General features: G+C 40.8%; 1 protein-coding gene across 1 annotated transcript in view; it reads left to right on the top strand.

The window, feature by feature from the left end:
- The window catches only part of tln2a (talin 2a), a 107,107-nt gene that overhangs the window by 50,935 nt on the left and 30,419 nt on the right, over positions 1-25,753 (top strand). The window contains exons 5-29 of the mRNA XM_061745075.1: positions 185-314; positions 442-594; positions 1,554-1,696; positions 2,667-2,794; positions 2,907-2,970; positions 3,052-3,156; positions 7,547-7,702; positions 8,456-8,557; positions 8,985-9,061; positions 10,730-10,910; positions 11,032-11,145; positions 11,281-11,389; positions 12,647-12,855; positions 14,088-14,186; positions 14,753-14,920; positions 15,709-15,843; positions 16,018-16,177; positions 17,843-18,009; positions 21,960-22,088; positions 22,534-22,647; positions 22,988-23,101; positions 23,497-23,631; positions 24,406-24,534; positions 24,743-24,845; positions 25,323-25,531. Of these exons, the coding sequence (XP_061601059.1) occupies positions 185-314; positions 442-594; positions 1,554-1,696; positions 2,667-2,794; positions 2,907-2,970; positions 3,052-3,156; positions 7,547-7,702; positions 8,456-8,557; positions 8,985-9,061; positions 10,730-10,910; positions 11,032-11,145; positions 11,281-11,389; positions 12,647-12,855; positions 14,088-14,186; positions 14,753-14,920; positions 15,709-15,843; positions 16,018-16,177; positions 17,843-18,009; positions 21,960-22,088; positions 22,534-22,647; positions 22,988-23,101; positions 23,497-23,631; positions 24,406-24,534; positions 24,743-24,845; positions 25,323-25,531 (3,333 nt within the window). The remainder of the gene's footprint in view (positions 1-184; positions 315-441; positions 595-1,553; positions 1,697-2,666; positions 2,795-2,906; positions 2,971-3,051; positions 3,157-7,546; positions 7,703-8,455; positions 8,558-8,984; positions 9,062-10,729; positions 10,911-11,031; positions 11,146-11,280; positions 11,390-12,646; positions 12,856-14,087; positions 14,187-14,752; positions 14,921-15,708; positions 15,844-16,017; positions 16,178-17,842; positions 18,010-21,959; positions 22,089-22,533; positions 22,648-22,987; positions 23,102-23,496; positions 23,632-24,405; positions 24,535-24,742; positions 24,846-25,322; positions 25,532-25,753) is intronic.

Raw genomic sequence — 25,753 nt, 5'->3', positions numbered from 1 at the left:
CTGTGATAGGCAGCCGTTAAATAAGGCTTTCTGGCCTGTGTTCTGCTTTTCTCTCCATGCGAGCTGGATACTTTGGATTATTTTCTCAGCAGCAGCGGCTGCTGTCTGCTTCTTCTGAAAAAATGTGCTTCTGCTTTCCTCTCATTTTGATCACGGTCTTTTCTCTGTGTTTGTGCTTGAGCAGGACATCCTCGAGTACAAGAAGAAACAAAGACCCCAGAAAATCAAAATGCTGGATGGGGCTATTAAAACAATTATGGTGGACGACTCCAAAACTGTGGGAGAGCTGTTGGTGACTATATGCAGTAGAATAGGTAGAGTCTGTTTTATTTAAAGGCAAAATGGACAAATATATAGAATTGATTTAGTTTACAGATGTCCAACAAACTTGCCTAGACTTAGTTTTTTGTTTGTTGTTTTTTTTCCCTTGTTGGGTCCCAGGTATCACAAACTATGAAGAATATTCTCTGATCCAAGAGACGGTGGAGGAGAAAAAGGAGGATGGGATGGGGACGCTAAAGAAAGACAGGACACTCCTGCGTGACGAGAGGAAGATGGAGAAGTTGAAAGCCAAACTACATACAGATGATGACTGTGAGTTCAAGAATGACAAATATCAGGAGTATATGGCTACTTCTGAAAGTAGTGATATTTATTTTTCTTAAGTAAGTGATGTATGCTGATCCTTAATCCGTTCTCCCCACTGGCTGTTGAATGGCCTATTTTTGTAGCCACGTGTGATATCTGGTGTCTTTCACTGGAGTCCAGCAGTAGTAGATCTAAAGACATTAAGCTTTTTCTTAAAAAATCTCTTGATGATCTACTTTCATCGTGGCAGGAGTTTGGACCACAGTCTATGTTGAAATGTCTTTTTTCACAGGAGTCACAACTGTTGTCTCAAAACTTTTAGTGTTAGCCTGATTTCTAATTTTTATGTAATTTGATGAATTCACATAGAATCATAAAAGTGGGACCTTTTTTTTGTAATTTTTAAGAAGAAAAAAAACCCCACTTAATTGGTGAGCAGTAAGTTTTTTTTTTTTGTTTTTTTTTTTAATTCTCTTTTTATTTAGAACAGCAGTATTCCATCTTACACGTTTTTACATTCAATCTGTAACTTAAATGATTTTGTCCCTACTGTCCTCCAGGCATTTTTTTATGAACAGTAATCAGAAACACTAACAGAAAAATAAAAAAAAAATAGTTCACATGAAATCAGATGTGACTGGTTTCACATTCTCAGTCCATTTGGACCAGATCTTATAAAAGTTTTCTTTCTCAACCTTGAGGGAGGAAAAGATCTTCTCCATAACATAGATCTTGTATGATCCCAATCCAGTCGTCAATAGTGGGGGGTTCTACTTTTAACCATTTCCTTGTAACACATTTCTTACTGGCTGCCAACAGTACAGTCAGCAGTTTTTTGTCTTTTACATTCCATGTTTCAGCAGTAAGTTTTTAAAAAAGAAATCAGACCTAATCTTTTCTAAAGTGCACGGAGGGTAAGTCGAGTAACAAGCCACATCTCTGCGCTTTGACTTGTGTGTTTCCAGTGAACTGGCTGGACCACAGCAGGACGTTCAGGGAGCAGGGGGTGGACGAGAACGAGACTCTCCTGCTGCGGCGCAAGTTTTTCTACTCGGACCAGAACGTCGATTCCCGAGACCCGGTCCAACTCAACCTGCTCTACGTGCAGGTCTGCTGATCTCCTTAACTTCACCTCTTCCCAGCTCCCTTCAAGCACACGTTTGGCTGAGGTGGCCCCACCATCTATGAAAGTGTGGTGAACACTTTAGAGAAACTGGGATTTATACATTAATTTTCCTTCAAATATGAATTTAGTCTTAATGTTGCTCGCTGTTATAGACAAACAGCCTGATATTAAGAGGCTGAAATACATTTGTATTTATTCCAGCAAAAAAGAAAAAGAAGAGATCAAACACGACCCTCCTGCAAGTACTTGCGGTCGGATCTGATGAGTGTTGGTTCATGGAGGCACATGTGCTCACTGACAGTCCTGCATGACAAATTCGTTGGTTTAGAAGTAATTAAGGGGTTTACTAGTCCCCCCCCTCCCCGCAAAAAGAAAAAGAAAAAGTCTTGAGACCTTTTCCTCGACCTCATTGCAAAGAGTCAGATGTTTTTTATTAAAGATAATTGGAGAAATTTGTAAGAACTTTACAGCACTGAAGCTCTAACCTGGCTTGTGTTAAGCTGTGATTTGCAGTTAAGCAGTGAACCTAAAGGAGGTTCCTCAAGGAGGTAATGAAATGTTGAGGCTCATTTCACTTAAATTTGGGCAAATTTGGCCACTTATGTCTGCCATTGGGCTATTTCTGACACTATTCACCCAGGAACCTTCCTAAAACTATTCAACTGGGTCTCACCTCTGGATCCTACAGGTGCTGACGTTCTCTCTTGGGGGTCTTGTCCTATACGGAACATTTCATTAGCACAACATATCAACCTAAAATTCCTTTATTTGAAAAAAAAAAATGTATAATGTTGTATTTGAAAGACAAAAAAAATTCTTTTTCAGAGAATTTTCAAATATGAAACGTGTGTAACCACAGGATTGTATCATATAAAGCTGCGGTGCAATGAGATGCTCGATACACTTTCTTAGTTTGCTTCCTTTGATTAATGGATTGTGGATGTTCTTACAGGCTCGGGATGATATCTTAAACGGTTCCCACCCTGTGTCATTCGACAAAGCCTGCGAGTTTGGAGGAATTCAGGCCCAGATCCAGTTTGGACCTCACATCGAGCATAAACACAAGCCTGGATTCTTAGAGTAAGCGTCTGCCTCATGAGGCAACATGTTTTAGGGTGAAACATCAAGATTAAAAGGAAAAGAAAAGAAAAGGCTTTCAACATCTCATAACTGTCTTTTTTCTCCCCTCAAGTCTGAAGGAGTTTCTACCCAAAGAGTACATAAAGCACAGAGGAGCTGAGAAGAGAGTCTTCCAGGTGTGTTCAGGTTGTAATGTATTTCTCGTCTTGACAATATTGCAGTTCAGATCCTTAATCTGTGATCCCTCTAACCTGCAGGAACACCACAACTGTGGAGAAATGACAGAAATCGAAGCTAAAGTGAAGTACGTCAAACTGGCTCGTTCTCTGCGGACGTATGGCGTCTCCTTCTTTTTGGTTAAAGTAGGTTGAAACTCCTACATTTATATATTATGCTCTTACTGAAATGTTAAGCAAGTGCCAAAGGAAAGTACCATTTTATTGATAGACTTTCTTATAAATGTTTTTTTTTATGGGTAAGCTACCTTTGGAGTCTGAACTGTAGTCGGAGCTTTTCGTCTCCACAGTTGGAAAACTGTCATCTGAACTTGGTGTTAACTGGATAAAGGTTTCTGGTAAAACCAGCAGTGGAAAAAACATGTCTCTATTTGGACTCTGGGTATCATCAGAGAGAGAGAGAGAGAAGTGAAATGAACTTCAGAAAACTGAAGCCGGATGAACACGACTGATTTTTGAGGCTGCCAAAAACAAAATCTATCAATCACTTAGTGATACAAGATCAAAGGGCTGAATCCTTCAGAGATATGGAAATATTTATTTTTTCAATCCCCCCTTGTACATCTTTTAAAGTTTTGCATCTCACTCACATTTGGAAACGCACGTTTTATAAATGCACACAAGCATAATCTTTTCTGCAGACGTTTCAGGACGTTCCCGGAAGGAAACCAAATGTTGTCTGTGCAGTCGAGTGTGAGATTATTAGAGCAAGTCGAGTAAATGAGCTGTACCGGGAGACATTACACACGTAACCCTGGTACGCTTACTGAGCGGAGCAGGTCCAACTGTCCTCAGGTGCCACCAGATCAAAGGTGTGTGTGTGTGCGCGTGCGTGTGTGTGTGTGTGTCATGAAGAGGACATCCTGCATTAAGTCGTGGGGGACTGTTTGCATAAAGTGCTTTCCTGACACTTTTTGTCACAAAACTCCTCTTTAAAAATGTGGTACATTTCCTTCTGAAGAGAGGATTCGCTTGTGATTCCGTTCTCAGGAACATCCTGGCATTTTAGCTTTAGCTCTCATTATGAAAACGTAAAGTAACGTAAAAATAATTCCTATTAGGTCAGCGCTAACTTCGTCAGTCCAGTAGCTCACATGTTTCAGAGTCCACTTCGGCTTTTATTGCTTTTCAAACTCAGACATCTCTCCCAAAACTCCACCTCTTGGTCTTGGATCTGGGTTCCCCTTTAATCAGTCTGATATCATATCTGCCCGCGTATGTCGTGTGTGCGATCCTTGAGGGCAATGTCACAGAGCAGAAACATTTTAGAAATAACCCTGGAAAGAATGCAGCGAGTTGCCCCTAACCTCTGACCCGTTAAGGCCCCGGAGAGTTTGCAGGCCTTCCAGGACTCCGGCACGCCTCACCCCTGCGCCCTCGTGTCACAGCCCGTCACATTCTGTCCATCTGCTCTCCCAACCCGACTCCCGCAGAAGCGTTTGCTTTTTTTCAAAGCAGGGGAAATGAAGAGAGATCCCCCAGCTAAGAGAGTGTCTGGAGTGTGTCATTAGAGGTTTAGTAAATGCAGGGGAAGCAGCAGCAGTCGAGAGGCAGATGAAGACATAACATTTTAATTGCTTACTGGGAATGTTGGTCCCCTCACAGAAATATCACGCTTTCATGCTGTGAAGTCTATGAATTAATTCTTTTTGTTGTTGTTCTTGCTTGAATTATTAATCGGTTCTTTCTCCAGATGCCTTTCTTTCCAGTAATACCCTCAAAGGGAGAGGAACATGAAAATGAAAGGAAATGAACGTTGGCCGTGTTTGTCAATGAAGCAAATAAAACGGACGTTTTAAAATGCATAATGAAGCCGAAACGAAGTTACATTGTTGCTGATGGAATGTTCCCATTTATTCAGTCTGCTTTTATCCCTGCGGTACATTATCCACAAGATGACTAGTTTTGCACTAGTGCAATGTAATCTGATTACCGGTGGTCACATTTAAATCCCAGAGCCCCTGCACAGCGACACCGTGCAGCCAAACACATCACTAAAGTGCGTGACGACAAAATAAATAAATAAATAAAACTCTGGGCATTGACCCAACTTTAAAAGTCGTCCAGTGCCAGTCAAATTGAGCAGCTACATTATAATGCAGGCAGCTACCTAAAGTATCCGTTGTCCACCCCTGAGCACCCCTGAGAGGTCCTGTGTCCATGCCCTTTGGTTTTTATGGCTGCACAAAGGCGAGCCTGCTAATGTTAGGCTTATGGTGCTGGTGTCGTAGCTGTCGTTTGTATATTCAAGGCAGGAAGAGAGGCTACATGTTGCAAATATAAACATAAAACTCAATTCGGTGAATTTGTCTTTGAGTTGATGGGATCAAATCATGTGTCAGATCACTTAATCACCACATATACACAGAATGTGTTGATTGTCAACAAGAAGAAAGGATGCGGGCCTTACCTGGACCCAGCTACTGTTGACAAAGTCCCCGATTACAGCTGGTTTTAAAATCCATCCTGAATGGTCCGATCACAAGTGGACAGCCTTAAATACCGGTGTAAAAGCACTCGGCTGCACCGAGATCCCGTCATTCATGTGACCGCATTGTTTCAGCAGCATAATAACGTGTCCTGGGCCGCCTACCTGACTGACGCCTTCCGTCATGGCTGAAGGACAGACTCATGCGCGCGACATGATGGAGCCAGAGGGACTGACTGCATCACACAGCCACAATGTCATTGTTTTGATTGGCCTGTCTTAGTAGTGGCTGCTGTTTTATATCCTTGCATAGCATACTTCTGTTTCAATCTGTCTGAATCCTTTTGTAATATTCCGTGTTTTCCAACGTTTAATTAGTGCCATTATTGTCCTCTTTTTACAGTTAGAACTGGAAAAGTTAAAAAGAAACATCTGACACACAGAAGGGGCAAATATGTGTAATTTACTGATTTGCTGCATACTGCAAATAACACATTTAGTCTTTTCAAGCAGAAATTATTAATCTCTTTATTTGCAAAAAAGGCAAGGAAGTGATATATGATCAATTTGCCAACAGATGTATGTGGCGATGCATATTAGCACCAGGCGTGAACATACAGTATGCTTTGAGAGCTGTCCACTCATGTTTGGATCCCTCAGGATGAAACCAGGTGTAAACAGGGCCTTGGTCTTCTCTCTCGTCCCATGCGGCTTCTATTCATTACTATTCATTAGAAATGACAAAGTACCATGATGTATGATTCAAATGAAACGATGAAGTATGCATACTACATCTTTATCAGTGTTTCCGCTGGGTTTTAAAAAGTATTAAAAAGTGATAAATGAAAATTGCCAAATTTAAGGCCATTAAAAGTGTTAAATTCACTGTCAGAGGTATTATTTTTTTTTAAATTGGTATTATTTTTTACCTTTTACATTTTAAGCAGTCTATTTTATTGTCATTCACAAAGTGAAATAAATGTGAAACATCTGGTCAACATCAATGAGTCTATAAATCTGTTCTGTATAGTGTTCTATAGTTCAAAATCTGTATTAATGTTAAAAGGTCCGTGATTAACACTTAATGTTGTGACAGTTTTTTTTTTAAAATCTGAAGGTAGTGAAAAAGGTATTAAATTGGTATTGAATTTAACATAAGGATTGCTGTATAAACCCTGTTTATATAAAAAAGATGTAGTATACATACTGCATCTTTCATATGAAATATGCAGTATGCATACTGTATGATGTATGAAATGCATACTACTTTCAAGAAACAGTATGTGTGTGTATATAATATAATATAATACTATATATATATATATATATATATATATATATATATTACACACAATTTTTAAAATCCCTATGTACTGGTACGTAGTAGCATGATTATTTGACAAATCATATTAATACCAAAAGCTTGATTTATGCTTGTGAAATCAACACAGTGGGGAACCTAGACTATAGACTAATGTGCACCCTCCAGAAACGTAGCTAATGGGATCCACTTAGCAGCACTGTTTTTCCTGCTGTGTATGTCCAGCTGCTGCTACTACTTCTGTCATTTTCATACCGGATGGATGTTGCTGTAATTTCAGGACAAGTAACCATTGTTTGGTATTTATCAGCTCCTTCTCACACAAGACCTGCTCTGTTTCACCCGCCATGGTTGAGGTACATGAAGGAAGTAAACAAAGAGGAAGCTCAGCACTACAGGCTCCACGCTGCACAAAACAACTTCCTCTGCCAACTAGCATTTTTCCTGTAATTGCAGAGCGACACAACAATGCACAAGTACAAATGTAGTCGGTACTTCTACCAATCCTGTGCAGTTGTGATGCACAACATAAATCTGGCTAAAGGTTTAGATTCAGCTACTCTTTCATTCAGAGGGAGAAGTGTCCAAACTAATGAAACACAGAAGCTCTTGTGCTCTCATAAGTGTAATTATCACACAATAGTAGCAAAAACCACCTACCCTTTGGAGATGATTTGTAATACGGGCCTTGAACTTGGAGATTAGAGAAGGGTTTGGTGCTTGGTCTTGGTCAGTGTTTTGTGGTTAAAATATGTATTTATTTTCAGGAAAAGATGAAGAGTAAGAACAAGTTGGTACCACGGCTTTTGGGCATTACCAAAGAGTCTGTGATGAGAGTGGACGAGAAGACCAAAGATGTGGTTCAAGAGTGGCCGCTCACGACTGTGAAGAGGTGGGCAGCATCACCCAAGAGTTTCACCTTGGTAAGAAAGCCTTCAACCTATGACCACACGCTCATATAGTCTTGCACCACATTTAGCATAAAAAAACAACAAAAACACAGCATTTCTGCACGTTTCCTCTAATAATCTGGTATATATTATTTTGTTTCTAAAGTAAAGATGATCGACTATAGAAGAGACACAGCGCAGCTCAGTCTGCCTTTTCCTTATCCTTTATCCATTCCTTTTGTGGTTCAGTTTTGATCAAACTCTTTGATCATCAGTCAGTATTTTTTCTCTGTTCACGAGTTGAATCTTATAGATCTGGGTGATCTGTCAGTATGAACTCAGCATGACCTTTAGTGTCATGAGATGGAGAACTTTGTTGTAAAGATTTAACATTTATGGTTTTGTGTCGGTCATCTGAAGCTGGTCGTTTCTAAAAAGGTGCCAAGGTTATTGCTTTTCTCTATTATGAAGAAATTGTCTACTTTTCCACTTTTTTGATCTAAACTTTGATGTGTATTTGTGTAACTGGAATATGCAGCAATGTTATACTGAAGAAAACAGTTCATTTTCCTATATTATGTCTTTTCCAAGATGGCTCGTGGGTAATCTGACTCTTTGCTGCAGCAGCTCAACCAGCATCATTTGTGGTGTTTATTTGAGACTAGCTGTCTCTGTGAATTCAGATTAATCCTTGGAGTATCTCCTCAGCATCCATACAGTGCACTAACCATGCTGGAACTCTGTGTGTATCTGTGTGTGTGTGTGTGTGTGTGCGTGCGTGTGTAGGACTTTGGGGAGTACCAGGAGAGCTACTACTCGGTGCAGACCACTGAAGGGGAGCAGATCTCCCAGCTCATTGCAGGTTACATCGACATCATCCTGAAAAAGGTGAGACATCTATTTCTAGGAACATCGGTGAGTCACAATGATTCAGTGTGACCTCCTGCGACTCATACATACTCAGATCTAATGAAGTCAATAAAAGAGGCCCTTCGCCAGAGGGATGTTACACCTTGTCATTCACCTCAGAACAAACAGCTGACTTGTTGTATCACAGCTATTCTCAATGGACTTCATCTAGTGTTGTGGTGGTCAAAGTCTGGAGTTATTATTATTATTATTATTATTATTATTATTATCAATAATATTGTTGTTGTTTCTGTGCTTTAATTCTTTAATTCAGTAAAGTACTTACCGCAAGGTGGATTAAAAGTGCTATACAAATAAAGTTTGTTGATGGCGTGATTTAAATCGAGAGTCAAATCAGAGGTAAACATCCATCCTCGTTCATTTGGATCTGTTCTGTCTCTTGCAGAAGCAAAGCAAGGACCGCTTTGGGTTAGAAGGAGATGAGGAGTCAACCATGCTTGAAGAATCCGTGTCCCCGAAAAAGTATGTTAATCATCCAAACCCATAAAAGTGGAGCGACTGTTGGCTATTTAGCAGCAGGACTTAAATTGGCTGCTTAGTCTGTCCAATGAGTTGCTGAGGTGCAAAATAAAGGATGTTTTTAATTCGTATTGGCAGCTTACATTCAGTCTTGGTTTCATGTTTCATGGCTCTAAAATAATTACCAGTTTATATTCATGACCATGAGCGCCGTAGAGCCACTCAAAGCACAGCTCGCACCTCCATCTTCCATAAACCCATTTGACTCCAGGAACACTTCATTAACTGGTCTTTATCCTGAAATATAATCATTATGTGAGGTTCTGCTGCGGTGGACAAGCAAAGCTTTTATCTGAACAGTTCTGATGAGATGTGCATTACCTCATTTACCCACAGTGCACTGTTGCGTGCAGCCGACGCGCCTGTCTCGTTGAGTTGATGATGCGTTCCTGATTCCAAATGAGAGCAATGCTGTATTTTCTTTCTTTTTTTTTTTTAATTGGGAAAACTTGGCAAGTCCAGCTTTGTAAAGGTTCACTGTCGCAATGTGCAAAATTCTCACTTGCTTGCATTCGACCATAAAACACTCATTTGCGCTGAAAAAAACCTCCCGTTTAATACTCAACTCAACTTTATTTATAAAGCGCTTTAAAACAGCTACAGCTGAAACAAAGTGCTGTACATAAGAGGGCAAACAAATCAACAGCAAAAGACGATAAAAACAAATAAATAAACAAGTAAAACATTTATTTTTTATTTTATTAGTTTGCACACAATAAAACTAACACTTACAATCAAAATAGTAAAAAAAAATGTGACAGGAGAGGTCAAAAAGCCAACAGGCTTATGCAGCGAAACCTCCCCTCAATTTAGGAAGTAAAACAGTAAACTATAAACAAAAAACAAAGAAGGTTAGACTACATACAGTAGTTACAGATCATCAACACACAAAAAATAATAAAAAAAATAAATAAATCAACAAAAAACTTTTTTTTAATGTGAATTAATTGAGATGATACATTTCTTTTAAAAATCTCTAGAGAAACAGAGCTTTTGATAATGTGAGATTTGGAGTTCCATATCTGTACACCGCGATATCTGAGGGAATACTGGCCGTGTTTAGTTTTATAAATAGGAAGATGAAGATGATTAACCTGTCTAGTATTATATGAATGTATTTGAGAATTATATTTGAAAAAATTACTAAACGATAGTGGTAAAGAAAAAGGCAAAAACATATGTTTGTATAAAAACACACATATCTGATGAATATTTATGTCATATACTGAAAGAATTTTGAGTTTTATGAAAAAATGAGTAGAGGGTTCCGTAGAGTTACAAAAAGTTGCCAGTCTTACAAATCGTTTTTGCATTAAATAAAGTTGATGAAGACTGGAAGGGTATGTATTTGCCCAAACAATATTACCATAAATCAAATAAGGATAAATCATAGAATAATATAGAGTTAATAAGCAAGAAATATTAACGAGATTTCGCAGTTGGCTGATGATGCCCAATGACTTCACAGTTTTATTATGAATGAAATGTATATGTTTTTTATATGTTTTTTAAAATAACAAATAAGATTACATAAAACCACTAAAACGACTTCTAGATGGCTGTTTTATCACAACGTAGATTCAGTGTTAACTGTCCGTCCCACATTTGCAGGTCCACCATCCTCCAGCAGCAGTTTAACCGCGTGGGCAGGTTGGAGCACGGCTCTGTGGCGCTGCCGGGAGTCATGCGATCCGGCTCCATCGGCGCAGAGTCGCTCAGCATGGGTACCATGCCCTCTGCTCAGCAGCAGATCACCATGGGTCAGATGCACCGTGGACACATGCCGCCGCTGGTAGGGAATGTGGAGGGAGATGCTGTTTGACAACTCTGTAACCTCTGTTTATGTGCGAGTAAGTTAATCTTCTAAAAGGCACCCCAGGTTTCTCACCCCCCTGATGTTTTCTTGTGTGCAGAGTTCAGCACAGCAGGCTCTCATGGGAACCATCAACACCAGTATGCAAGCTGTGCAGAAAGCTCAGATAGACCTGGGAGAGGTGGACGACCTCCCGCCGCTGGGACAGGACATGGTACTGCCCGCAGCTTGTGTACACCTCACACACATCAATCATGCACTCGTAGACTTTTGTCATGCTCTGTTACACAGCCCGGTATGATTACAGTTTATACATGCAGAGGAATTACTATTTGTGCTCCCTGTTTAGGCCTCGAAGGTGTGGATCCAGAACAAGATGGACGAATCCAAACATGAAATCCACTCCCAGGTGGACGCCATCACCGCAGGGACGGCCTCCGTCGTGAACCTCACCGCTGGTCAGTAGCTCTGTCATGATGGACCAGGGAGTTATTGGCTTTCTTCACTGTTTTTCACGCTGAAGAGTCGGTGTGGCGGGAAATGATTGTATTGCTATTTTCAGCAAATAAACTTTTCAGCGGATCATTGTTAAAGTACAAACAATTTGATGTTGGCAGCGACTTGGCTGTTCAGTGCAGTTGAAATTAAGAGTTTAAAGAACCTTTAATGAAGGTAGGGAAAGTGCCCAAACCCTCACCCAAACTTTTACAAGGACATTCGGAGGCTGCCACAGCCCGGGTGGAGCTCTTCCAGTAGCCTGGTGTTCATTAGGACCCCTGTAGAACCCACAACGCCTAATAGTTCCTTCATTTCCTGCTGTGGTTCGGAGAATACGGGCTGGGAAAGTTGTCAGCGAGCTCTCTTCCATGTTCCCAGCCTCTTTATTTTTATTTATTTGCTGTTTTTTACCCTTGCATCCCTCTGCTTGAAATAATTAATGCGGTTATGCAGGCTCCACTTTGGTCAAATTCAAATAAATGGTTAAAGTTGAGAGAACCATTTTGTCGGGGGGGGGGGGGGTTCTATTTTCATATACCCCACTAGGGCTGGGCGATATATCTCGATATATAATATATATATCGATATATTTTCAAACGCGATATGGTACGAGACAATATCGTTTATATCGATTTAAAAAAAAAAAAAAAAAAAAAAAAAAAAAAATATATGATTTTGATATAGCTTATTTTGTGACAAATTGACTTGAATGTTTTATTTGAGATTTGCACAAATGTTTTGTTATTTGCACCACTGTCAACCTCAGTGGAAAAGTCTGCCTGTTACTGTCTACATTGTATTAATTGCACAGTGTATTTTAATTTAATTGTTATGCAGGAAAGGGATATTTGTTTTATTTTATTCAAGAAGCATTTTTATTCTATATATGCAGGCAGTTTATTTTTATTTCATTTGTTTTATACATTTTGATATTGTGCAGACCTCTGTTAATAAAGGTACCTGTGTGACATTTGGCACGAGGCTTTGTATTAAAACTGACTGTTTTTTTAAGGGTTTGCCTCAGAAAAAAATGAAGCTAACAGAGATGCTATGCTATAATGCTTTGGGGGAAACCCCAATTATGGCACAGAAAAAATATCGATTTATATCGAGTATCGCCATTTAGCTAGAAAATATCGAGATATGACTTTTGGTCCATATCGCCCAGCCCTATACCCCACAATCAGTCTCATCAGCTCCCTTTCTCATCTTCTCAGGTGATCCCACCGACACGGACTACACAGCGGTGGGCTGTGCCATCACCACCATCTCCTCCAACCTGACCGAGATGTCAAAGGGTGTCAAGCTGTTGGCTGCACTGATGGAGGATGATGTGGGGGGAGGCAACAACCTGATGAAGGCTGCCAGGGGCCTTGCAGGGGCCGTGTCCGACCTGCTGAAGGCTGTGGAGCCGGCCTCTGGGGAGGTGAGCTAAAGGCATCTCCAGCTTTCAAAGTCACATTCAACTCCACATGTCAAGTAGTATGATGTCACACAAATGCCAAATGTTTGGAGCTCGGTGGAAAATACTCATGAACTTGTAACGTTATACTTGCAGACAGATTAATTTCTTGTTGTTGCAGTCTTAGATCAGTCTGTAGATCAAAAAATAGCTGTTTGTCTGTGAGAGATGCTGCTTCATGTGGGAGACCGGGCTACTGTGTGCACATCTGGCTGCAGCTGGAAGGCTTTTGCTGCCCTCCCTGGTTACTCTGCTCTTGAGTTGATTTCTGCTCGCTCAAATCAGTCTTGAGTTTTTCCAGTTTTGGGATTAGAGACCAATGATTACATCGTCTAGCTCACAATGTCCTCAAAAGGTGCAGCAACTTTGGTCTTCCTAGCATCAATCAAAGTCGATGTGAGCGTCCGTGTGGGTGTGATTACACTGACGGTGACAAATCATGAGCTGGGCAATGCACTCATTGGTCTCCACCCGCAAACTGTCAAAGATCTGACGGATTTGAGCGAGCAAGAACAAACTGGAGCAGGAGTTAGCTGAGAGTGCACAAATGCCCTCCGGGGGCTGCCAAGGAGAAACTCCTGCAGCCACAGAGCGGCTTTGCATGCGGGGTTGAGCACAAGGAAGGATCTGTTTCATGAATGTTTTTTATCTTGTAACTGTTTTGCTCTTAGCCTGTTTAATTTTACAAGAGCAAATGATGAGTTTGTGAGATGTAATAAAATACCCATAAGCATATTTTACTGCTTTCTCAACATCAAAATCTGCCATAGATGTGATGCTATAGTGTAAAAAAGACACATGTGAAGAGGAGACCAGAATGGTGCATGGGGTACTTGGGTCAGGGAGACCAACACACCTGTTTTGGATCCAACCAGCAAACGCAGTTTGAAAATTTGATGTCAAACGGCTAATTAAATTTGTCACAGAGCAGCATTATCTCGTGACAGCTCATCTTCTCTTAATGATGCTGCGTCTTTTCTGGTCCTTAGCTTGACCTAATTACATTACATCCTCCACTGTTTCAGTCCAATTAACTTCACTGTCCTGGGTGATCTGAATAAAGATCTCCGACCAGGCAGGAATGGTAGACACTGCACATTGAAGCACTTCACTAAAGATGCACGATGGTGCAAGGAATTTAAATGCAGCTTCATTTATGATTGACTCTCCGTGTTTGTGCACTTGTGTGTCTGCAGCCCAGACAGACTGTTCTGACGGCAGCCGGCACCATCGGTCAGGCCAGCGGAGACCTTCTACGCCAGATTGGAGAGGGGGAGACAGACGAGAGGTTCCAGGTAACTCTTCAGCCTGTCCATAAGTCATTGCAGCAAAGAGAGAGAGCTCCATGTGGGAGCTGACTCTCATCCCAACCATCTTGTAAAATTCCAACTGTGAAGGGAATATTTTGACTACACACAGAAATTTGAGGAGTGTTCTGTTACTTGTATTAATGGTTACATTAAACTGCCGTCTGCATTAAACCACATGCTGAGGTGTTTGAAAACAACCCCGCAGTGATGGTTCTGAACAGATGGGTAAATGAGTTGTTTTTAATTAAACTGCTGCAGATTTTATTAAATGTACAAAGTCAAGTTGATGTGCATGTCTTACACGGATTTGAACACCTTTTGCTTTTCCTGTTAAAGTTAATCACCACTGTTTGTGAATCTTGTCTTGTTAAGTGCATTTACAGCTACTGATATTATCCTTTGGCACAGGACAAATGGCGAGTGGCGAATACTAAATTGTACCTGCACTGTTTAAATGCTAATGACTCAATAATTTCTGTTTTAATGAGACTACCATCAAGATGTTGCATGCTCAGGTTTATAATATCCTCATGGCTTGTTTTTTGTTGTAGGATGTCTTGATGAATCTGGCCAAAGCAGTTGCAAACGCTGCCGCCATGTTGGTGCTGAAGGCCAAGAATGTGGCCCAGGTTGCAGAGGACACCGTCCTGCAGAACCGGGTCATCGCTGCCGCCACGCAGTGCGCCCTGTCCACCTCCCAGCTGGTGGCATGTGCAAAGGTACAAGAACAATGTTTCTATGCAACACTGCAAAAGTATCAAACTCCAGGAGCCCATTCACCTGTTAAACCACGAGATAACAGTCGGTGTACTAAGCGGCTCAGATTTATGCATTTCATTTGCACAAAAAGTGACGTTGGTGATTATTTTGCAGATGCTGCAAACAGTGTTGGATGAATATTTGCATTTATTGTCTCATGCCTCTGAATATTTCAGTTAAAGGGTTGTGCTGACAAGAGATGCCGCTGCATATAAATGATTGTCCTTTCTGAATTAACATTTCGACGAGGTGCAAGAATAGATTAAAGAAGATTTAAGAGAAAGAAAGGAAACAAAACTAAACTCCAAGTGTTAAATTAACCATCAGTTTATCTGCAGCCAGTGAATACATGAAGATGAAGATGCACTAACACACTGTTGAATACCCTCTGCCCTCATTATTTTTGCACATTCAACTAATTGTACAACCCACATGCCTCTGATTAGTTTAAACGGCCTCCTGGCTCCCAGACGGAGTAGTTCCATTTACTAACTAAATCTAAATCACTAAGTGTGATTAGAAACATCAGTTGAATCCCTCTCAAATGTTTTTTCTATTTCTTCATGTTTAATTTCTCTCTTCGGTGTTTATTTTCTGCAGTATTATTTATTTTATTAGTGCAATATTTTCTTTACAATTTGAATACTTTGAGGATAAAAGCCGATTTTCGATCTTTCAGTAGTAAAATGGAAACCTTTCCCTCATTTCTTGCATTTTTTCCTCTTTATTCTCTGCGTTTTTGATGTAGGTGGTGAGTCCGACCATTAGTTCCCCGGTTTGCCAGGAGCAGTTGATCGAAGCCGGGAAGCTGGTGGACCGTTCGGTGGAGAGCTGCGTCCAGGCCTGTCTCTCAGCCACAGAAGATGGCGAGCTCCTCAAACAGGTCAGCTCTGTTTCTGTTATGGATCTGTGATGATCTCCATAATTTTTTTTAGTAACTGTAGTAGTTGAGGAAAATCTGGAGATCCTTCAGTCTGCCTTTGTTCAGCCTGATGGTGTCCTAGATGATATTGTTGTGTAGCAAGTGCATTGATGAAGAGCGTCTCGTCTGCTGCAGGTGAGCGCAGCGGCCAGCGTGGTGAGCCAGGCCCTGGCAGATCTTCTGCAACACGTGCGTCATTACACGTCCAGGGGAGAGCCGATCGGGCGCTACGACCAGGCCACAGACACCATCATGACGGTCACCGAGAGCATCTTCACCTCAATGGGAGACGCAGGTGATTCCAGCAGAATGTTCCAGCGCAGTAAAAGCTGTCAAATGTGATGCATTCAGTGTGCTTGTTTATGGTGGGATAAGTAGATGACCATGTGAGATGTGGTGTTGGTTTTTATTCTGAGAAGCATTTATCTGCTGCCACATTAAGGGTTTTTGAGTCACTACGACATCTGAGGGTTTCTTGATTGGTCACAAAAAGACAAAGGCTCCTTTCAGGGTTAACCTTATTATTTGTCTTAGTTTTTGTCTCTTAATGACTAAAAATATGCAAAACCAGTAAATTCATGTAAACCTCAGCTCAACATTTAGTGGTCAGTAGGAAAGTTTCCCCCTAACAGATGTGTTTGGATACTTTTTCTTAGCCTAATGAATAAGTAACTATGTAAATTGATAATTGTGAATGGGTTCTTCAGTTGTTTTAATAACAGAGGGAAGATCTGAAGATTTTGACATTTTAATTAATAAAAAACTCAATTGTTCTTGCAAAAAACTGCATCACGCCAGACACGCACGTTTCCCTCAGCCATCAGCAAGTGTTTGCATATGTGCCCCGCTGAGCGCACACATCCTCATCCATCTCCGCAGAGACGGACGTGAAGGTTGGTTTGAAGTCACTGCTGTCAGCTGCAGGGAAGCCACCGAGAAAGCTGAGTAATGGTGGCGAGTCTGACAGCAGGAAGAGCAGGATGCACAGAGAAAGTTGGCTCGGAGGTCAACGCGATTGACTGGTCTGATAGACAAGTGGCCGTTGGCTCTGCTGATGCTGGAATAAATGCAGCCAGTGAAAGAATACCCCCTTTGAACTGGTTTCAGAGGCGTGAGTGAATCCCCCAGCAGTGGAGTGTTGGCAGATCTGTCAGTACACACACATGAATTATAGAGTTTTATTGCCAGATAGCTTTGACAGGGAGGATAAAACCACCATTTTTCTCTCTTATCCTCTTGGTCTGACCTTATTTGTCCCATTTTTAAGGAATAGCATCAACGTAGGAAAGAAATGCTAGTGGTGGCGTGGTGGTTTTAGTTATCTGCAGTCATTCAAACTAAGAAATGTAGCCTCACTGAGCCAGGAGAAAGATTTTCATGTCACTCAGAATACTAATATTTAAGCTTCAGGTTGCCAGCAGTTTAACAATAAAGTGGTGTTTTCAGAGTCATCTGCTGAAAGATGACACAGCTGCCTGTAGGCAGGATTTATAGCATCGCATCTCGTTTATAAGCTGATTCTGGTCCACAAACAGCGTAAACCAGAGTGATGAGAACACTGGAAACAATCGTTTGGAGAAAAATCTGTGAGGGATGTGGAAGACAACTGTGTCCTGGAGTCACACTTTCAAAATAAAAGAGAGAAAATTACCCCCCCAAGGGAAGGTGGTGGAACAAATGAATCAAAGAACTACACCACACGCCTCAAGCATGAATATTATTACTTATGTTGAAGGATATATCAAATTGATCTATTGTTAATCTTTATCAGCTCCATTAAGGATTGCCCGCGTTATTTCACCATCGCATCATTATCTTTAATTTGCACACGAGAAACAGTCATTAAGCATCATTTGACTGTTCTTTCAGATAAGATGATGCAGGTAATTTAACATGTCCAGTTCTGACAACATTGCTCACCCAGCTCCTCCTCTGACTTGTTCACCATGTCATCGTCCAGGAGAGATGGTCCGCCAGGCCCGGGTCTTGGCTCAGGCCACCTCAGACCTGGTGAACGCCATGAGGTCGGACGCCGAAGCCGAGGTGGACGTAGACAACTCTAAGAAACTGCTGGCAGCCGCCAAACTGCTGGCAGATGCCACCGCGAGGATGGTGGAGGCAGCAAAGGTGAGGAGGAAGATGTAAAGCATTTGTGTTCTGCTTGTGGTCCAGACTTTTCACGTTCATAACTCCAATTTTGTTGAGAAAAAGCAGTTAGATATTCAAACTGAGGCAGAGGTTTTGTGTTGGAGCATCTGTTTCAGACCTAGGAGGATGTTTGCAGGTTTTTAGCTTCTTTTATATCCCACATGAACTGTGACTTTAAAAAAAAAAAAAAAAGTGAATGTACATTATGGCAAATTCCACAATTTGCGATGAAAACATCTGGCCTGATCTCTGATTATTTCCAATTTAGAAATTCTTCAGATGCTGAAAAAAAGTAAGGCTTCAATGGACATTGAGAGGTCTGTCAATGTTTTTATGAGGCTGTTTCAGACTATGCTTGGGTATTTACAAGTTTCTGCTAAAGGCCAGCTATGGCTTTAATGACTTAACCATTGGCACGTGGGGATTTTTTTCTGTTAGACTAGTGAAAGATCTGGAGGATTCTGGTACTCTTGTGCATAAGAAATAGCATTTTCAATGGAGGCATGCAGAGCCAGACACTCCAGAAGAGTGTTTGTGTATCTGTGCACATGTGTGTCTGGTCCTATTGGTCTCATTTTAATTATTTAATGAAAGACCACCATTTCAAACTAATTTAATAAAAACTTGTCTATAGATTAATCGTTCTGCAACCATATCTATAGGCATGTTTCTGAAAAAATGGATTCACATGCTTAAAATCAATTCCCTTGAGTTTCTGGGAAATGTGTTCATCAACATTGAATTAATTACTTTTTTTGTTGTTTTTTTATTTCAAGTTATATATTTTTTCCCAAACTTTTATGATTTTAAATGAGAATCTTGGTCTGAACACCTTCCATGATTTTACATGATATACTTTTATTTAAAAAGTATCATCTACAGAAATGCTCTTTAGTGTCACTTCAGGCATAAACGACAGCCCAGAATGAGTAGCATGGATGCTGGTGCAGCTACCTGGTTTCAATCTGGATTATATCCAGCTATGTTTCCACTCGGGTTGTGATGCCCAATATGAATCAGAATTCCCTGATGATAATTATGACATTACAATATCATACAGACCCCTGGATCAACTCAAATCAATAGGATTTATCCTTCAATTTAGTGGGTTTACTAAGGATTTGCTTCAGCTTCGTTTGAATCATTGCAAGATTTCGGCATCAGCCTTTGATTAAATGTAAGTGTGAATTTTAACCATTACCACAGACTTAGTGGAATTATTTAAAAAGTATATCAGCCGGCCCATCTGTTGGATGACCCACTCAGATCTGGGAGCTAAACCAGATTGCATGTCTGAGTGACAACCGACTGTCACAGTTTACAACAGACCATCAAATATGTCTGGAAACCAAAAGAAAGGACTTTGGCTGAAGGTCTTGGAGCACTGATTAGCTTAAGAGAGCATCCGAAGGCTCACCTGGTAAGATGTGGTGAATTATGGGTGCTACAGTGAGCACGAGCAAGAACGACAACAAAACACAAGTCAAACAGGCGGATACTGAAGATGTCTTCCAAACGCAGCGTAGCCGCAGCTAATTGAGCTCAGTTGGCACTCGTGAGTCTAGTCGACTTCATGATGAGCAGGCTTAATTGAAACATGACTGTTGGTGCATTAATGTGTTTAAAGGTCTGCCTGAGACTTTAATTAAATGTCAAATCTAAAAGCAGCAGGGCCACAGATTAGCCTGTGATGCTGAAGCAGCAGTGAAATTAGGTAGATAACATGCAGGGTTTGAATTTGCGGAGAGGTTTGACATCCATTTCATGAATCGCAGCTTTTCAATGCAGCCGGATTAAGAAGAAGACATCATCCTCTTTTCTTCCCACACTGCTGAGGGATAGGCGTGGCTTTGCAGTTCACCACATCCTTCTGCCGTCTCACATCTGTTTACCCGTCCCCCGAATCGCACTCTGACTTTAAATGAATTATACGCTCCAGCTGGTTAGTCACATGACACCAGACTTATCACAGTTACTGTATAGCTTTCCTAAGGGAGACCGAGACCTTATCCAGCCATTGCTTTGACAACTAATTAATCAAATTCATGCAGCTTTATTCATTCCTCGTGGTCTCGTGTTTTATTTATAAACTGTGTCCGATTAGGATGTGATATGAGTTATTGAATGGAAAGCTTGTGCTCACCTATCTTGCAGTGGTATTAAGGCTGACACTTGTGTTGGTAAATTTAGTCACTGCAGGCTTGGATTTCTCACCAGTAGCAGTCAACAGGAACATGTAATGTAACAGTCTAAATAAGCCCTCCTCTTGTTTATGTTCCTGTTGGAGGTGTAAACAAGAAAATAGAGAGCTGCTAGTAAATAGAACATCTTGACATTTAACAAAGAAGTGATTGTCTGGGTAAAGAGAGGCAGGTGACATTAGTTGCAGAACAGTTACATGGCTTTTTTGTTTGTTTGTTTGTTTATTTATTTATATATACCGTATTTTCTGGACTAAAAGCCGCACCTGCATATAAGCCGCATCCGCTCTATTTTTAAAAAAATAATAAAAAAAAAGATATACAAGCCGCAGATATTTATGTTATTAGATTAGATATTTACTACATGTACAGAAGGATTTTGAACTGTAAATGATGTACATGTATGTATCTAAATAGATCCTTTCCTAACAGTGTCTTTTAACACAGCAGCAACTTTGCTGATTAAAACGGGACAGAACCAAGAGAAAATAACCGGTATTTATTTATCTGTTTGAAATCTGCTTCTACCTACTTCTATCTGCTAAAGAAGAAGTAGTGTATTCTTCTTTGCATTTATTTTGATGATAAGTAGACCAAGAAAAAAAACAACACACTGACACTTCAATATATTTATATATACACACTCACACTAACACATACTTAGGAGTTTATATTATATATATTTACAAATATTATGGAAGACAACACAGTAAGCAGGCTATTAATTAATGACATCAATAACCATTTACCCGATTTTTGTTATCTGTGACTGTGATTGTGGGAAAGTATGACTATTGTGGAATCCATGAGCGCATTTAAACATGAATCATTAACACAAAACTGGACGCTAAACAGAACTTGACACAGAATGAGAATATCATTTTTGTCAGACGAGGGGGTGCTTTTCACGGCAGGGGTGCTGAATACGGCACAACACCGGGGTATGACAACTGCAGAAGTATAGGCGCACAATAAGAAACACTTTTTTCTCCATGAAAACACGTGATTTATTTATCATCTTAAATAAAAAAATGAATGTGCCTCCTGTGGCAACCTTTTGCTGAATAATACTCGATTTAACATTCAAATAAAATATTTCTCCTTTTGCATGTGGAGATTAGCACCTTCCTTTCGAACGTATTAAATACAGACGCAATCACAATCCCCGCAAAAACTTTCAGGCTTGGTAAATCTCATTGCGGGTGGTAAATGGACCTATTTGCATCTTCCCCTCCCAGTATTTAGCGATTTCTGGCGGGTACGCCGCATATTGATTACTCATCAGGGCAAAAGTACTAAATGAACAGCGTGTGCTATTTTGCTCATTTGAGAGGCGCAGTCCTCTTTGCACGCTGTTAGTAGATCAGCTGGCACTTTGGTTTGCGGGTGCTGTCAAGTTTGTCCTTTAGTAAATCAGGCCCTTAGTGTTTATTCTAATTCCGGTTAGAGCACCCCTAGCGGTGGAAGAAAAATCCACAGAATAGCCGCACCTTTGTATAAGCCGCACGGTTCAAAACCTATGAAAAAAGTAGCTGCTTATAGTCCAGAAAATACGGTGTATGTGTATATATATATATATATATATATATATATATATATATATATATATATATATATATATATATATATATATATATATATATATATATATATAATATTAGTATTCTAAGAGTCTAACCTCTGTAATGCTAGTTCACCTGTCTTGTTTATGCTGATGTGTGTGTTCAGGGCGCAGCGGCGTACCCTGAAAACGAGGACCAGCAGCAGCGACTGAGAGAGGCTGCAGAGGGTTTGCGTGTGGCTACCAACGCTGCTGCTCAGAATGCCATCAAGAAGAAACTGATCAACAGGCTGGAGGTCAGTAGGGCGAGATTAGCAGTTACACTTTACCCCCAAGAGAATAGGAAAAAAAACATTTATAAAGGAAACTTCTCCTTCCAGGGTTTATGTATTTCACACCTGTTAGTTACTGCACTTTGACTTCGTTGGTGTCCATTTATTGTAACTTTTATTTCCCTTTTGTGTGGTTTACATTTTAAACAAACGTGTATATTGATATTTAAATGCATTGATTTGTGCCATTTTCTGCTTTCCTTTTATCCGTCCACCAAATTTTATCAACTCGTTGGTGATTTTTCTTCTTTTCACATAAAGATCTAAAGGCAGAGAGAAAGCAATGAGCCTCTAATCATTTCTCCAAACTCTGGGCATGTTAGTGGAGAAAGTAACAAATACACACAGACATCTACCGTCAAACCATCTTTGAAATATCTCTGTTGGTCTGGACTTTAATGTTCCCCAGAATGCCGCCAAGCAAGCTGCTGCTGCCGCCACGCAGACCATCGCTGCGGCTCAGAACGCTGCCGCCTCCAACAAGAACACGGCCGCTCACCAGCAGCTGGTGCAGAGCTGCAAGGTGAGGATGAAACAGTGCAACGCCTTTTACTTTCACGCAGCCTTTTATTTCCTGCATTATTTCAATAGCTGATTTCATGCTTTTTGTCATCTTCACATTAAGCAGTTTTTTTTCTCAATTTAAATTAGACCTTTGATTTCATTGTCGATCAAAAGCCGCTACGTGGCTCCTGGATTTGCAGGATGGCATAGTAGGATTTGACTTTGGGGCTTTTAGTTTGAACTCTTTCTTTGAAGTCTGGATTATTAAGACTTCAGTTTTGAAGTCTCCATTTTGACATCATCCAAGCCTGTACGTATGTAGTTCATGTGAATGTGAGTGTGTGTGTGTGTGTGTGCAGGCCGTGGCAGACCACATCCCACAACTTGTCCAGGGAGTACGAAGCAGTCAGGCCAAACCAGAAGACCTCAGCGCGCAACTAGCCCTCATCATCGCCAGCCAGAACTTTCTACAGGTATAGCATGTTATAATGTCAAAATGTCTTAACTCAGATGGACAAGTCTTTTTTTATTTTCTTCCCTCTTTAAAGTCTATAGTCCCAGACTCTCACGGAGTAACTTTGGGAACCAGGCTGATGGTATAAATAGGGTTTCTGTCATCTGGGACTCTTGAAAATAGGCCTGTAACCTCTTTTTGTGTAAGCAGACATTTGATACATTGCTGTTAGTGTTACGTTTCTAACACTTCAGAGGAGCTTGTGGAGCTGCACATTTATTACTGACCAGAGCTACATTTGTTTGAAGAAAATATTTTCATTGAGCACATTTAGACATTTTAGAAATTTTTTCTTTTGTTTTTCTTTTCAATAAATCTAAGAAAAAAATGAATAAAACTGTTTCCCTCTCTTAGCCTGGTAGTAAGATGGTGACCTCGGCCAAGTCGTCTGTTCCCACGGTGACGGATCAGGCGGCAGCCATGCAGTTGGGCCAGTGTGCCAAAAACCTGGCCACCTGCCTGGCTGAGCTGAGGACTTCTGCACAGAAGGTAGAGCACAGATGCACGGGGCACGTGTGCTGCATGTGACACATGAATCATAAAATAGAGGATTTTACATATGCAAACTAGTATACATGCAAAATATTTATAATATTCTAAAGTCATTTTGAAAAAAGATAAATGAATGACATTAGATAGGGATTTGAAATTATGTAGAACCTTAACCTTATTTAAAAAAAACATTGAAAAGAAGGATGATGTCCTTATATTAAATTAATGAGTGGTGATGCTTGCTATGTTGATTTGGGTATTTATTTAATTGGTGATTTGCTTTGATTTTTTTTAAGGATGAAGGAAACATGTAGACTGCACCTTTATTTTAAAAAATCTTTTGTTATCCCCATGGAGGCAATTTGTTTTACTGGCAGTCTTTCTCTTACTTCTTACTTTTATTTCATTAATTTAATTAATCTTTTTGAGGGGAGGCAAATAATAAACTTTGCTTCAGCCTACCCCCTTTTTCGGTCTAGATGTTATTTGTATATTGGAAACTTTTTTGTAATGTTTTCTTTGAACAGTGTATTCGTTTTCTTGTTGTCATTTTTTCTTCTTTGTTTTTTTTTTGTGTCATGACCGAAAATAAACTAAACTAAACTAGAAACTAGACATAAATGAAGCCAGCTACATGTTCCACACTGATGGTGCAGTTTTGTCACTGACATAGCAGACATAAACATTTCCTGTCCAAGTATGACCCTTTTAAACTACAAACGTAGCAATAACCATGATCAGTGGCACTGACATCAGACTCTTATTCCCAAGGCTCACGAGGCTTGCGGCCCCATGGAGATCGACTCTGCGCTGACTGCCATCCAGACCCTGAGAAGTGAGCTACATGACGCCAAGCTGGCTGCTGCCAATGCCCAGCTGAAACCTCTCCCTGGAGAATCGGTAAGACGCTGCAGCCCCGATGACGTTCACTCAGAATTTCTCGCTCCAAATTCAGGATTAAATGATGAAGGCAGCAACAAAACAGAATTATCATCCACAGTTCGAAGTCTGAAGCAAAGTGTTAAACGTGTGCAGCCAAATATTTCATTTCAGACACTGAAATATAAACCGTCTGTTTTTTATTTTCCTCCTCTCTCCTCCTTTCTAGCTGGAGAAGTGTGCTCAGGATCTGGGCAGCACTTCCAAGTCGGTGGGATCCTCCATGGCTCAGCTGCTCACCTGTGCTGCTCAGGGAAATGAACACTTTACCGGTTGGTTGGATCTGCTAAAGTACTCGCACTGACTTATTGAAGAAGTGTTTTACATCAACTGGGAGTTTTAAAGAGTCGCTTGTATGCATCTGTGGCCCATCTGCCCATCATTTAATGGCTCCAGTCCTGCGTTTGATTTTTCAATTAAATATATCTCTTTACTTTTCAGTCATAAACTTCTAAGTTGCTTGACCCCTCAGCCGTAAGCGCTGATTCCAGTTTACCAGATGATTTTTTGAGACTTGACCTAAATAAGCACCAGCTGCGAGATCCTCCTGTGCAACACAGACAGCTTCCTCTCGCCTATCAACTTGAAATACAACTGGATAATTTAGCCTCGATAGCTGATATGCATCCAACATGAAAGCTCTGTTATCCTGCATTGCTGCCCTATCGGGGCCAATAAATCCTTAAACATATTTGGACTTGTTTCCGCTCCTGCTAACTCCACGGCCTCTGTGTGATGGTGTTTTGAAGGAATAGCAGCCAGAGAGACGGCCCAGGCCCTGAAAACTCTGGCCCAGGCCGCCCGTGGCGTCGCCGCTTCCACCACGGACCCCAGCGCCGCAGCGGCCATGCTCGACTCCGCCCGGGACGTCATGGAGGGATCGGCGCTCCTCATCCATGAAGCCAAGCAGGCGCTGATCTCTCCCGGGGACGCTGAGAGCCAGCAGAGGCTGGCACAGGTGAGAAGGATTAGCTGTCCCTCCTCGTTCCTTTTTAACATTTCGGTTTACTCGAGTGAGACGGGAAGTCTCAGTTCGGCTTGTCGGGCGGTACCATCTGTGCCGTAAAGGTCACGCCACACAATTATTTGTGGACTGTGTGTTTGTGAGAAATCACAAGCTCCAATACGCTTGCCATCTGTTTTGTTTTGTTAAACTTACCTGTCGGGGGCCAGATAGCTC

The sequence above is a fragment of the Cololabis saira genome, chromosome 2 (genome assembly GCF_033807715.1).
Source record: "Cololabis saira isolate AMF1-May2022 chromosome 2, fColSai1.1, whole genome shotgun sequence".
Lineage (NCBI taxonomy): Eukaryota > Metazoa > Chordata > Actinopteri > Beloniformes > Belonidae > Cololabis > Cololabis saira.
This window is presented reverse-complemented; position numbering and strand designations above follow the sequence as displayed.